The sequence below is a fragment of the Scatophagus argus genome, chromosome 14 (genome assembly GCF_020382885.2).
Source record: "Scatophagus argus isolate fScaArg1 chromosome 14, fScaArg1.pri, whole genome shotgun sequence".
In the NCBI taxonomy this organism is placed as follows: Eukaryota; Metazoa; Chordata; class Actinopteri; family Scatophagidae; genus Scatophagus; species Scatophagus argus.
The window spans coordinates 15,122,156-15,136,068 of NC_058506.1; the positions used below are offsets into that span (position 1 = coordinate 15,122,156).

At 41.4% G+C, this 13,913-nt stretch overlaps 1 protein-coding gene across 5 annotated transcripts; it reads right to left on the bottom strand.

The window, feature by feature from the left end:
- Nucleotides 1-2,650: 2,650 nt before the first annotated feature.
- Nucleotides 2,651-11,922, bottom strand: drd1b (dopamine receptor D1b). 5 transcript variants are annotated; one of them, XM_046411282.1, is made up of 5 exons: nucleotides 11,843-11,901; nucleotides 10,391-10,437; nucleotides 7,926-8,073; nucleotides 7,543-7,842; nucleotides 2,651-7,269 (listed from the first exon to the last, which is right to left on the bottom strand). In XM_046411282.1, the coding sequence occupies exon 5, from the start codon at nucleotides 6,535-6,537 to the stop codon at nucleotides 5,146-5,148; it is 1,392 nt and encodes a 463-aa protein (XP_046267238.1). In that variant the 5' UTR covers nucleotides 6,538-7,269; nucleotides 7,543-7,842; nucleotides 7,926-8,073; nucleotides 10,391-10,437; nucleotides 11,843-11,901; the 3' UTR covers nucleotides 2,651-5,145. The 5 variants fall into 5 exon arrangements, with proteins under 5 accessions (XP_046267238.1, XP_046267240.1, XP_046267237.1 ...); XM_046411284.1 differs by lacking the exon at nucleotides 10,391-10,437 and having other exon boundaries at nucleotides 11,843-11,922; XM_046411281.1 differs by lacking the exon at nucleotides 7,543-7,842.
- Between the last annotated feature and the right edge of the window lie 1,991 nt (nucleotides 11,923-13,913).

The window sequence follows — 13,913 nt, forward strand, 5'->3', positions numbered from 1 at the left end:
AAAATTCTCATGGATGGATCCAATTTCATTTCGAATTTACTCCATCATTTGTAGGTGTGAGAGTGTTTGTGTGAGAGACAAAATCAAACACATATGTTAAAATGTTGGCACTGGCAGCAGACCAATCAGCCAAGAGGAGGCTATAGTTTTGCTTCTGCATTTGTCTTTCAGATTTCAACAACCCACACTATAGACTGCCAACAAAACCAAAAACAAAACCAAAAAAATCAGGTGTTGACCCATCTGCACATCTCTCACTGTCGATATCTATCGACCTTTTCTGAATGTATAGAAGTGAACGCAGGGGTGTATTAAATGAGATTAAGAACTACTCTAATTTGCTCACAGTCGATTCTTATTTTGCAGTCTTCACCAGCGACATACATAAAGAAATGCTCTGAAGTATGACTCACATTGAAACAGTTTAACTTGAAGCCAAGTCTTTCTGATTTAGATTACTTTTTTGCCTTTAGGTAAAAAACAAGCTCCAACCTAGCTGTAGGCTAAATCTAAGTCAGACACCCAAAGACACGGCATATACAAGTTCAAATAGACTGAGCAGTAATGAAATATTTGTGAAGCATTGTGCATCTGAAACGGTGCAACTACAAGCTGTTTCCTACATCTTATACTACAAGACACAGTTGTAATATTTTTCCTTTAACCATATACAGCTTTAATGTGTGTTTTTTTCTTTTTGTAGTTGGTTTTTGGCTCTTAAAATGTTACAGCGAGTGCATTTGTTTTTCGGGCTGCTATTTAAGTTAACAAATGAGGCTACTGAAAGAGTAGAGGAAGAGGACGTGTCAACTGTCAAGTGGCTGTCAGGTTATGTAAATGCGGGGCGAAGGCAGGAACACAGCGAGGACACCATGCTCAGGGAGCTGGAAAAAAATATGCGTCACTGTTCAAAATCAATCTCCATCGATCCTCTGCAGTGACATGATCTTCCAATACCCACACAGTGTCAAAGGTACAACACCACTCACAACCGCACACCCCTCTCAGATAAACACAACTCAGTGAACACAGATGAAAAAAAAAATACATACATTTATTTTACAAGAAGGGCACATTTTTTTTGTACAAACTGTAAACTAAATACTGTATTTCCGAGGGTTATAATCTTTGACATCACTTTCATGAATGAACACCAGAAACAGAGATAAAGATTAATATATAAATAGTTGGTGACCATCTTACTGTAAATTATAATCCCACACTGGAGAAAACACACAGCATGTAAATTTGCTACACACATTAAGGATTTTTGAAGATAAAAAGCACTTGTGTTCATCACAACTACATTTTTAACATCATTGTACAATACTCTATCCCTGCACTCCCCAACCATAAATACTGCAATCTGTTTTTCTTTATTTTTTTTTTTTATTATTATTTTTATTTTTTTTTCACATGAAGCTTTGTCATTGAATCAATGTCGAGGTAGGGACGCCGTCTTTATCCTAGACAGTTTAAATAAACTGCAACGTCACCATGAAAGAGCCTCCACCTTCCCAGGGTCTGTGAGTGTTGTTTGACCCAATATCTGCCGTGTCCCTTGGCCCACCATTGGAGGAAGATGAGAGAATCTGCACTGTCAGGTTTGCTTAAGTTACCGTATGTCACGTAACTACACTGATTAAGAGTCTGTGTGCTGCCACCATAACTCCCTAAAGCAGCTTGTAGCGCAGCCTCAAGGAAAAGCTCCAGAACAAACAAAACATTTTGCTTGTGGGACTGTTGCCTGACGTCGCCCTTCTCCAAAATCAAGGCAGTAGCATCTGGAAAGATGACTCACCGAGTTGACGAGGTGAGGGCTTTGGGGAGGGGGGGCTGGAGAGGAGTACAATACATCCGAGATCATTTCAGCTCTCAGCTGGAGGTATGTTTCTATAAATGTGTACATACAGCATATACGGAAAAACAACGGTCAACCTGTCAATGCCAGTGATGTCACAACAAATAGCAGATTAATCTCTATATAGATAAGAGTACTCATTCCCCTCCAAATTTCAGCTTATTAAACACTGGTCAAATCACAGCATAAGCTACAGTACAGCCACATTCAGCCAGTAAATTGAATTTTGGCAACAGGAAATCATAATAATAATAATAATAATAATAATAATAAGAGCCAGGTGGGGCTTTCTGTCATGCTTGGACTCAAACTACAGAAAGAAACAGTAGGCCCTGTCTGTTTAATAATAAATTCAATCTGTGTTAACATTGGGAACACTCATCAAGTCGACAGAGGCAGCCAAGAGAAAAGAGAGAGAGACAGAGAAAAAGGGAGGGAAGAGGGTGGAGGCGGAGGAGGACAGGAGGTGGGGGGGAGACAAATCTTCCCCAAGGCAGCTCCCTTCCGTGTCCACTTCTGACAGATTCTGCAGTTCATGTTGTACTGCATGTTTGAACTGGCTTGTGTTTGGAAATAAGTATGGAGTAAATTATGAGGAACTAATGAAGAAAGAAAAGGGAGAATGAACTGGTAGGACTGAGAATTTGGAAAAGGAATAGGAGTTAGATCAAAGGGAGAAGTTATAGTATGTAATTGCACTTGAAATGGAATGTGAACATTTTATTAATTTATAGTAAACAAATTAAAGTTCAAATTCACGAATGTCCATTTTAAACCGATGGAAGTAGCAACCAGGAGCTGAGAGGATGGGAGGACAATGAGTTGTTTTTGTGTCACAAGCTGAGCCACATATTGAGCAAAAAGCTTTCCCCCCTTTGTTGCCATCTAGATAGCATTGGATTTTCCAGAGCAGGAAAATCAAATGCTTCGTTCAAGACCAATTGCTTTCTATTGGATCAGCTCTTCCTTTCTCTGATGTGCAACAGTTTCACGCCTTCATGGACACACACAGCACACGGCGGACGCTCAGCATACAATGTCAGAAAGCCTGCTGTGGAGCATTTTTCACTCAGCAACACTTAGCACAGAAAACTCGCTGTGTCGGCTACGACTAGAGAGCTAATTACGTCTGGATGCATAATGATGTGTTCTACGCATAGACTTTGCATTTGCTTAACTCTGAAGACAATTATGCAGTTCAATTTAAATTAATCTATGTAATCGAAGGGTGAACTGCATTATGGATTCTGTATGAATAATAAAATAATGTTGAACTTCTGAAAATAATATATTTAATTAACTATTTACTTCTTGCAAGTAAAAAAAATTTAATTCATAAGCAATAAAACACACCACTGCACATTTAAATATGTAAACTCAAACTCAGCCTTGGATGTGAAATTTTCTATTGTGAACTTTTATCCAAACTAAATGTAAAATATCAATACCATCAGTGCAAACATGACAATTTGAAAAGTCTGGACATCGCTGAAAATGCATTTAAAATGTGACTTTACTGCTAATCTGTGCTATAAAATCATTAGCAGCTCATCGGGAGCTTTTCATATGAAGGACTGACTTGCTCGAAACTATCTTTTATAAAAGATATAAGTCAGACTAACCTCAAGATTTTTTTATTTTTTAAATGTTACAATGCAAAAAGAAATTACTGTGAGAAGTGAGGTAATAAAAATATGTCCAATATCTTGAAGGTAATCCTCACTGTTGCAGTTTATCTTGGACTCCACCTCAGCAAACAGAGGGACTGTCACACTGCATGCTCCACATCACTACTACAGCACAGCATGGCTCCCAGCATGAGCAATTTACAAAATCAGATATCTGCAAGTTTGTAAAAGGTCACTAAGTGTCACTTGCATTACAGCTGAGTGAACTCTGCTGCTGCTGCTCAGCCTCCGCGTTTTGATTTACACATTTATATACTTTTTTAATTAGGGACTGAAAGCATTTACAAAAATAGAAACGCTGGTGCCGCCTTTACGTGGGCAATGTGAGGACTTAAAATGGAGGGCTGCCAAAGGAGACAGTGGGGAGGAGGCAGACACGGAAAAGCAGAAGAAGAAGGTATGGTGCAGGTGTAAAGGGCCATGCTGACTAGGGGAATAGTGGGCAGGAGAGCAGAGAGAAGACGTTGACAGCAATGTAAAAACAGGGGCAGAAATGAGGGAGAAAGGGACTTTTGCTGACTGAGAAGAGGAAAATGGAAAGGACAGCAGACCGCAGGGCCCTAGAGAGGGTTTTCTGAAGAGTGGCGGAGAGGGATGACAAAGCTAATGAAAACAGGGAGTGAGGAGGAGAAATTGGGGAAACTTCAGGTGAGTTAGTCTGATCGGTCCCAGGTGGACATGATTGGGGATGAATCATAATAGGATGTTAGGGAAGGCAAGCTGACCACAGCAGTACATTTTTCTATTGCCCCCCCCTCTCTCTCTCATTCTCCCACACACACTTATCAGTTGGACCTCTGAAATTTTTATGTTTTATAAGAATCTTAAGATATTGCAAAAAAAAAAAAACATGTTGGGTAAGAGGTTGGGAGGGGGTGGGTTCATAAAATCAGACAAATACAAATACAGCACAACTTGGATTATGATATTGAAATCCATTGTCTGCTCCCTGCCTGTTTAGTTTGAATCACTGTAGGGTTACTTTGGTGTCTGAAACCATTTTAAACAAACTACCACTGCAATACTGGTGTTCTGATTATCCAATAAAACTGTGAACTGTACTGAAGATAAACTAATTATACTGTACCAAAACCAATTTACCCACTTTGTTCTCTCATAAAACACATACAAAGCACCTACCTACAAGACATTTTGCTAATATTTACTACATCTTCCTTTATATACTGTGTTTAAGTCTTTGCAGGATTGTGTCAGTACTGTACAGTATACAAATGCAGATGTATACATCTTGGTAAATATATAAAAATGTATACATGTGCACATACCTAGTGGTCTTCTTTTTAATATTCACATTATCAACATTTATCATCAAATGTGTCAATTTCATCAATAAATGCTGAAAGTATTTTGCAGATAGTTGTATCCGGGATAAAGTGCCTTTACTTTTAAACATTCTATAGGTTTTTCCATGTGGATTTTTGTTGACAGTCTTAAGGTCCTGTATATCCCACTCACTGTTCTGACAGACATCTTCTTGTCTCTCGTTTCTTTTGCTGTCCTTCTATCTAAGCTTTCCTTCCGTTTGTGCATTCATAGTACATGCCTCAACGTACTACGATCCATCTTTGCCTTTTCTCAACATGACATGGCTTTATGCTGTCCGTTCTGTGTTATGGGATTGATCTTCTCCAGTGTGACCTCAGTATCGCTGTCTAAATTCCCAGAAATGGCTGGGGAGAGATTTTCCAGGGCGTTGTTTACCATCCCCACGTCGATCTCCCCTCCACATGCATCCTTCTTCTGTAACTCCTCCTCCTGACACAAGATGCTGTGGGGGATCACATAGTTGGATGAATGGTTGCCCTCTTTTGGAATGTGACTCTTGGGCTGATACTGACAGTTGGGGTTCGAGGTTGGGGCGCCCATGTTGTTGTTAATACTGACGATCTCAATGGCGTTACTCCCTGGGCAGAGCCGATGGCAGCCCAGGAGGATGGAGAAGGCCTTGCGGAAGTCAGCGTTGAAGGCATAGATGATGGGGTTGAGCGAGGAGTTTGCCCAGCCAAACCACACAAACACATCAAAGGTGGTGGAGCTGATGCAGGGGAAGTCTGTGGCACCTTCAGGCAAGTTCGGCTCACAGAATGGAACCATGCAGTTAAGGATGAAGAAGGGCAACCAGCAGCACACAAACACTCCCATGATGACTGAGAGCGTCTTTAAGACTTTGGTTTCTCTTTTGAACGACATTTTGAATGAGCTCTCACTCTCCATGTTTGAACTATTCCCCATACTGCTGTGGCGGTTTTTGGCACTCTCTGCTGCCCGCTCCAGTGCAGATATTCTCCGTATTTGTTTCTGGGCGATGCGGTAGATCCGGGTGTAGGTGACGATCATAATAGCCACGGGTATATAGAAGCTGATAAGGGAGGAGGAGATGGCATAGGTCCTGTTCAGGCTGGAATCGCAGTTGTCAGGGGGCAGATCACCAGGGTATGTTCCATTTAGCTCTGCATAGCTGGTGGTCTGAGCTTTATGCCAGTTAAGCTGAACGGGAATGAAGGAGATGAGGACAGACAGGGTCCACGCCACACTGATCATCAGACATGCCACTTTAGGGGTCATCTTGCGTTCATAGCGAAATGGGCTTGAGATGGCCCAGTAACGGTCGACACTAATCACGCACAGGTTCAAGATGGAGGCAGTGGAGCACATGATGTCAAAGGCCACCCATACGTTGCAGAATGCGCCAAACGGCCAGAATCCTACAATCTCAGTCGCCGCCTTCCACGGCATTACCAAGATAGCTACCAAAAGGTCAGAGATGGCCAGTGAGATGACGAAGAAGTTGGTGACCTTTGACCTCAGGTGTCGGAACTTGGTGACGGCGGCGCACACGAGCGTGTTGCCTAGCAGAGTGGTGAAGATAAGGAGAGAGAGGAAGCATCCTGTCAGAACACGTTTGGACGAGTCCCTCTCTGGTAGCAGCTGCTTGCCATCTCGAACCGTTGAGAAATTCTGATCCATTGTTTATTTTACACTGCTAATAAAGTGAGAGAGGGGGTGGGTGAGGGGGGTGTCAGCAGTCACCCCATCACATCCCCAGCCTGCAGCAGCTGTGCCTCTCTGGGGAGGAGTTTTAGACAGACGACGTAGCTGGTGGAGAGGTCAACTGTCTCGGCACCAGCTCTCCCACAGACTGGGTCATCCGTAGGTTCCTTGTCACAGCCACCATCATTGCGCAAGAACTGCTATAAATTTTTCAAAAAGATTTCTACGGAAGTTTGCTGCCCAAAAATGCTTGACTCATAAGTTCCTGCAGCAGCAGTACAGGCAGCAGACATTCTAGTTTGAAGAGGAGAAGGAATATTCCAGCTGTTGTTTGCATTTAGTCTTCCAATCAGCACCGGAGTCATGAAAAGCAGCAGTCAAGTCCCGTTTCTGCTCTCACTGTACGCCTCTACTGTCAAGCCCTCAGCAAAAGTTTCACACCATATTGTTGCCGAGCTGTTGAGTAAACAGAGGCTTGGCCAATCATTAGCCTTATATACCACCTCATCAATAACTTCAATTGATTGGTTTTTGCGCTGCGTTTATCTGATTTGTTTAGTGATCTTCGAGGCGTGTCCGTGTGATTATATTGGTGCCTGTGTGGACGCTGATCCAGCCCAGCTGCTAGGTGTGGGGTTTTATTTATTTTTTATTTCTTTGAATGCAGCTCCGTTAGTTCATGGCGCAGCCCCCAGCCAGTATTTCCACCTGAGTGGTGAGCCAAAAAGAATTAGGCTGAAAACAGCATTAAAAAGTCTCAATAGTCTATTTTCATATCAGAGAGATATCTTAATGTGTAATTCATCACATGTGAAAAATCATATCAGCATCGCAGCTGTTTTTTTTACGCTGCCATGTCTCTAATCCAGATGCGAGGTCATTTTTTTGTCTTTTGGTTTAGTTTGCGTGCCAATTTGTGTGGACGCAGCAAAACGACAGCTCAGCTTTCAAAAACAGTCAAGACTTATTTTGGTCACCCACCTAAATCATCTCCGGCTATGCGATCCCTGGTTTCAAACGGGGGGCGCAGTTTTTTCTCTTTATTCCTAAATTTTTTAGACAGCGTGCGCTCAGCTCGGTGGCTGTGGACAGCTCGGGACTCGTAACAACGTCTTGGGATGGTTCTGAATGAATAAATCCAAAATAAACTCCGAACCCACGAAAATATTCAGTCCCCCGTAATCCACGTCTCTACGGCATACATCCAACTTGCGTCCTGGTGCCAAGTGAAGGAAAAGAGGCTCACCCCCTCTGCGCTCTCCTCCATGCAGTCACGCTCCCCTGTTGCGACGGTCGTCAGGTGTTTTATCGGTCCTTATGCTTTTCGTTTTCGGCTCATCCTTTGATGTGAAACATTCACTTACCCTGTGATGTGTCCGCGGTCTGACTGGCCGGCGAGAAGTGATGGGAATGACTCTGGTCTTTCCAAGACCGTTTCCGTGCGCGCTCCTCTCTCTCCGCTCAGCTGCTGCTGTGCGCCACGGTCTTAGCCGCTCCATCCATCCAGGGAGGCTGTGGAGGGTAAAACCACCGACATTATTCACACTGCACAGGGCTCCTTTTATCTGCTTAAGAGTTTATCCATATGGCTTATGATGACAAAATATCTTGAACTTGAATTTAAGTTTAGAATTGGTGCTTAAGGGAAATCCTTTAGAGAGGGAAACAAAATATTGTTTGTTTCTCTCTTTTTTTTTCATTCACAAATAGACTGCATCATAAATTCACTTTTACATTTTTTTTTTTTTTTACAGTAACACTTTACCTGCTTGCTCTTCGTTTTAGACTTGACCTACACTGACAAAAGTTGAATAATATAAAATCACAAATTCAAAAGCTAAAAAAGAAAAGAAAAAAAAAAGAAACAGAAGTGAAGGTGTCCCGCTGTCCTGAGATGAACTTGTAGCCGGCAGGCATGAACGCAAAGGCACAACGAGGCCATCTACTGGACGCGAGATTGTGGGAGATTATGCGAGAGTGGGCCCGGCGAGAGCGAGCTGCAGCGCTGTTGCATTAACGTCACCTCAATAAACATGACTTAACAACTCGGAATTAGATTAGAGTCCCATGAGCCACGCTGCAGCAGGGAGGAAGGCCCGTGAAGTAAGAGAGACCAGGAGTGAGTTGAGATATGTATGTGTGTGTGTGTGTGTGTGTGTGCGTGCGTGTTTATATGTGTACGTATTACAGAAGCTAATGTTATCATGCCTCTAGCTGCCTGGCAGGCCTGGCCAGTTTGCATATTAACTATTTAGTGAGATGAAATTCTCAATGGATTCTGTTCCCCTGCGTCTGTGTGTGTGCGCGTGCGCATGTGTGGCTTTGTGCATCTATGACTGTGCATGTCTGTGTGTGTCTTCGTGATAAGCATGTGTGTTTGGAGATATGTACACATGTATTTGTGTGTGTGTTAGAGAGAGAGAGAGAGAGAGGGTGTGTGTGCGCGCGTGCGTGTGTGTGTGTGAGTAATGCATGTAGACAAGCCAAGTGTAAGAGGCCTGGCAGACACAACGCCCACATTTCCCTGTAGCACAGAGCCAGGGTGTGCGTGCAGCCGACAAAGTTCAAACCAAGACCACGTCACACACACACACAAACACACAGACTCGCTTGCCCACACACATGCACACACAACCAGCCATGCAGGGTAATTTATGTCTGCTCCAAAAAGCAAACAAAAAAGAACAGAATACAATACGATAGAAAACAATAGAATAGGATAGAGAGAAAGGTCGTTTTTGGATGACTTTTTGCCACATACATACATGGGTCAGATGTTTCATTTGTCATTCAGTCTTTCCGGACATGACTATATATTTGTGCCACTATCCAGTTTGCTTTCTCTGTGCTTTCCCGAAAATAAAAATGAAATTGCACCCTTTTGTTGTTTTATAAAACAAGACTAAAATCTTTAGTCAGAATGAACTGAATGCCCTTCATTTTGAGATGCAATTGAAGTGAGTAGTGAGAATCCTCTGACTCATGTCTGCTGCTTTAATTGAAATTAATGCAGCAAGTTTGCTAATGAACCATTGTCAGGAAACTTTGAGTAACTTTTCATGATGCCCAGAGTGTGCAGCAACTTGTCTGCTGACAGGAAGTTAACCAAGTGACTTTATTTGCCATCCATCTGACCCTCAGTTATTCCTGCAGGCAATACGGGGAGAAGATAACCTGAAAACTCTCTGAGAAGGTTTCAGACGGTGCCTGTATGGTACATGCTGATCTCTTTGGGGAGGAGGATAGGGGTGGGGGTGCCATCCTTTAATTTTGAAGGACTCAGCCTAAACCCAGTCCAATTTTAAAATATCACCACAAGCGGAGATTCAGCTATTCAAGCCAAAGATTTAACGCTGTCAGGGGGCCAAAATTTGCAGGAGACAACTCAAAGATTCATTTTTGGCAACTCACCACAAGTTTCCTCACACACTTGAATACTGAATGAGGTTCTGACAGCAATTATCTACACTCATATACATTTATATTAGCGTCACTATAAAGGATATCTGCTGCCAGAAGGGATGGCTGAAGCCAAGCTGCATCATTCAGCACAGCACCGTTGAAAATGGAAATTGCCATTCATGTTCTTTAAAGTGAGTTCCTTAAATTAAAAACAAGCTTGTTATAGAAAAAGTTAAGAAACTAATTAAAATATATATTCATTTCTCATTAGCTGAAGCCTACTTATCTTCTTCTACAATAAGAGTGGCAGTTACCTCAAAACAACAGCAAATACTTCACTTTCCTGTGCTGCAGATCTGACTAGAAATTCTACATTGGTCTAAGTTAGCTGTAGCATGTTGATGATACAGTTATTTACAGGACTTACCAATGGATATTTCTGGGTAAGATGGCATATACAGGATGGCAAGGAATCTATAACCAAAGTCAAGAGACAGGAGAGATTGATATTTAAAGGGTTTTTTTCTGTGTAGAACAAAAAAATCTCATTTACAGTAACCAGCAATAACAAGATATGAGTTGAAATTGATGAGATTTCTATCCAGGTGATCGTCACAAGATGACACTCTTTTTCAAGCCTGTCTACAGAATTAGATTGTTCTCTGTGAAATGGCCCCATGGAAAGAGCATTAAAAACAAGAGCTGTCAGACGCCACTGAGTCCTGCTTTTCAAATATTTCACTAGCATGTTACAGGGCATGGAACAGCTTCTGCGTGCAAAAGAGAAAGGGCCAGGGATGAAGAGGAGACTAATCCATGGCAGAGATGCCCCTCTCTCTTTTCTCCTTCCTCTTCCAAATCCTCTTTGTCAGTGCAACATCCATCCATCCATCCATCCATTAGGTCCCAGGCTGTTGTTGTAGAGCCTCTCATCACCAAACACCCAGCATGAAGAAAATTTCCTTCACTAGTCCCACCGTGCTGAGCCCCCCCACCCCCCCCACGCTTTCATGACGTTCAACAATAACAAAGAAGTTAGCCTCATTGTATGAGTCATCACATGTATCTGCTCATCTTTGTGGTGTGTGAGGGCTGTTTATGTGATAGGAGCCTATTGTTGCTTACCAAAAGGACCTAAAACTGATGTTGTCAAGCCCCTTAATTGGTGCTATGCTTGAATTCCCACTAAGCTAAAAGGATATTTATTTGCACTGGGTAAGATAATGAGAACACACAGGGAAGCATATAAAAGCAAAGAGATGACAGGCAATGATCAGAATAAAAAGGCCCTTTATCCATCAGGTCACACCATCAGCAATTCAAGTCTAATTTAAATATATGTTCAAAAACAAATTTTTAAAGTTTCTGCAGAGAGCTCAAGGCACTGCAACCAGCAAATTAAGAAAAAAAATTCACCAATCTGACAACACATTTGCACCAGTTTTTTTTACTTTGCCTGAACCATCCATGATATGCTACCTTTGGAACATGTTAAATCTCTGCAGTGTGCATATTAATGCATATACACGCATATAATGCCAAGCCCTTACGGTTTTATCCACAGCCCTCCACTGCCTGTTAAAACCCATTGTACTCCATGGCAGTTCATCTTGGGGGCATTGCGAGATAGTCCTCAATGAACTTTAGTGAAGGGAGCTAAGTGGCTAATTATTATTTACACTTACTTCTAGACCAAAACACTCAGATTTTATTTTAGTTTTCGCAAATATAGTATTGATTATATAACAGAACTGAATGTCAGAGGACTGAACCTCGATGCAGAGTCTGACAGAGAGGCAGGAAGGCAGACAGACAGAGGTCCAAACTAAGCCACTCTAAACTCTTTGAATACTTTAAACAAACTCAAAAAATTACGCACCTTCTGTAGCATGAGATCATGAAAACTGTGGTGACAAAAAGCATAGCTACCTGACAAAAGAAAAAGCAATGAACTGACAAAGAGTGACGGGGAAGATGAGGACTAGATAGACAAGATTACAAGACACAGGTGAAACACATTTGGGAGGAGCAAGCAATCGATAAACCAAAGCAAAGCTACATGAACCAGACACACAGGGGAAGTGACACTTTCAAAATAAAACAAGACACGACAAAAACCTGGAACATAATACATGGAAACAAATGACAAGACACACATGAAACACGATATGTAGACCAAAATTCAAAAGACAAAACACAACCAAAACACAAAGGTGTGACACTGAAAAAGAAAAAATGCTAATACTCATTCATTTTTTCTTACAAGGCACACAGTTTTGCCCATAATGTGCTAGCATTCTGCTAATGTATGCTCATATTGAAATTTGAATCTAGTAGAACTGTATCTAAAATGTCTGCAGAAAAAAATCAGAAAAGTTAAATTTTGCAGCTACGACTCTATAAGAACAATTAATTTAGGAGCAGGGCCCCCTATATAACCGGAAAAGTAAGAGAGTGGGAGTTCTTCCTATATTAGAGTTTCTTTGGTTTTATCTCCTTTTCTTCTTCTAATTCTCCTTTGACTCCTTCATTTCATTTCAGAGGATAAAAGATTCAGTGCAGTTGATGATATTTGGACCATCTGTCGGCAGTTTCATTTGATAAAGTACGTTTATAAAGAAGCAACCAGTCACTCAAAAGGTCAATCTCCAAATGCACACACACACACACACAGAGAGAGAGAGAGAGAGAGAGAGAGAGAGAGTCGTGTTTCCATCACTTTTGGGGACATTGCATAGACTTACAATCATTTCCTATTCCTAACCCTCATTTTAACCAAAACCCTAACCTCAACCTAACCTTAAAGCAAGTCTTCACCTTAATATTTAATGATTTACTTGCATTTTGTACCCATAAGTAAGGCGGGTCCTCACAATTGGACTGTGTAAACAGATTTATAGGCGTTCATCACCTTCTGAGTGTATTATGCATATTTACATTCCAGTAACTCCAGTTAAGATTTTTAAAATGGTCATCACAGTGCAGTAGTAAATTTTGTATTCAAACAGGCCAGTATGTTTGTTTTCATTCCAATATTAAACATCAAAATCAACTTTTTCATCTTCTAATGCAGCAGCAGGTTTGACACACACATTTTCAGTCTTGCAGTGTGATTATTCACTGCAGTGAAATTTAGTGACTTTTTTTTTTGATTTTGAATATGTCGTTTGTTGCTGTGCCACATTACAAAGTCGATTTTTGATTTGTGATTACACTGTAGAACCGTAGGAACTCTAGTTCAACCCCCTAATAGGTTGTTCTCAGGAAAGAGCAGCAAGTCTTAACTTTCAAAAGTCTGATAATATTTGAACTATTGAACTATAAACCATTTTTCGGTAATAGTCTATTTTTCGGTAAGACCAGGGACACTCTCTTGATGGCACTGCTTTGTTCAGATATTAGATGGTTGTTTCACAAGCCCAACGAAATTTAATATGATCAGCCAACCTTGAATTAAATTTTTATGTCCTTTCACATGGTTGTCTACAGCTGAGCTTTCCTTTTTGGCTGAATTATATGATTTTATTGGAACATACCTTGACACTAAATTGTTTCAATATTTTAGTTTATCTTTAATAACACTCTTCAGTCAGTCTCAGAGAGGTCCTAAGGCATAACACATGCTGGTAGAGTTCACCAGAAGATCAGCTGGGAAAGAACTTTTCTCTCTTAATCTTGCTGTGACAGCCCTCAATTTCATGGCCTTCATGGCCTTCGTCATGACTTTTAATTGCTAAAGGGAGTTAATTAATTTCTGTTTGTCACATTTTATCTATCACTGCCTCTCTTGCAATTTCTCTCACATCCACCAACACTGTGCAGTCGGATTTCATCCCATCAGACCTCTCACGAAGTATTGCATCCTTTTAATGTTGAAGGTTTTGCTGCTGAGCTTAAGTATGCACGGCTTCAAATCCGAGCCGGTGCGGTTAATATCCTGCTGTAAAATG

Bases quoted from the DNA above. Each gene is read 5' to 3' on its own strand.
- drd1b (XM_046411284.1), bottom strand. From the start codon at position 6,537: ATGGATCAGAATTTCTCAACGGTTCGAGATGGCAAGCAGCTGCTACCA.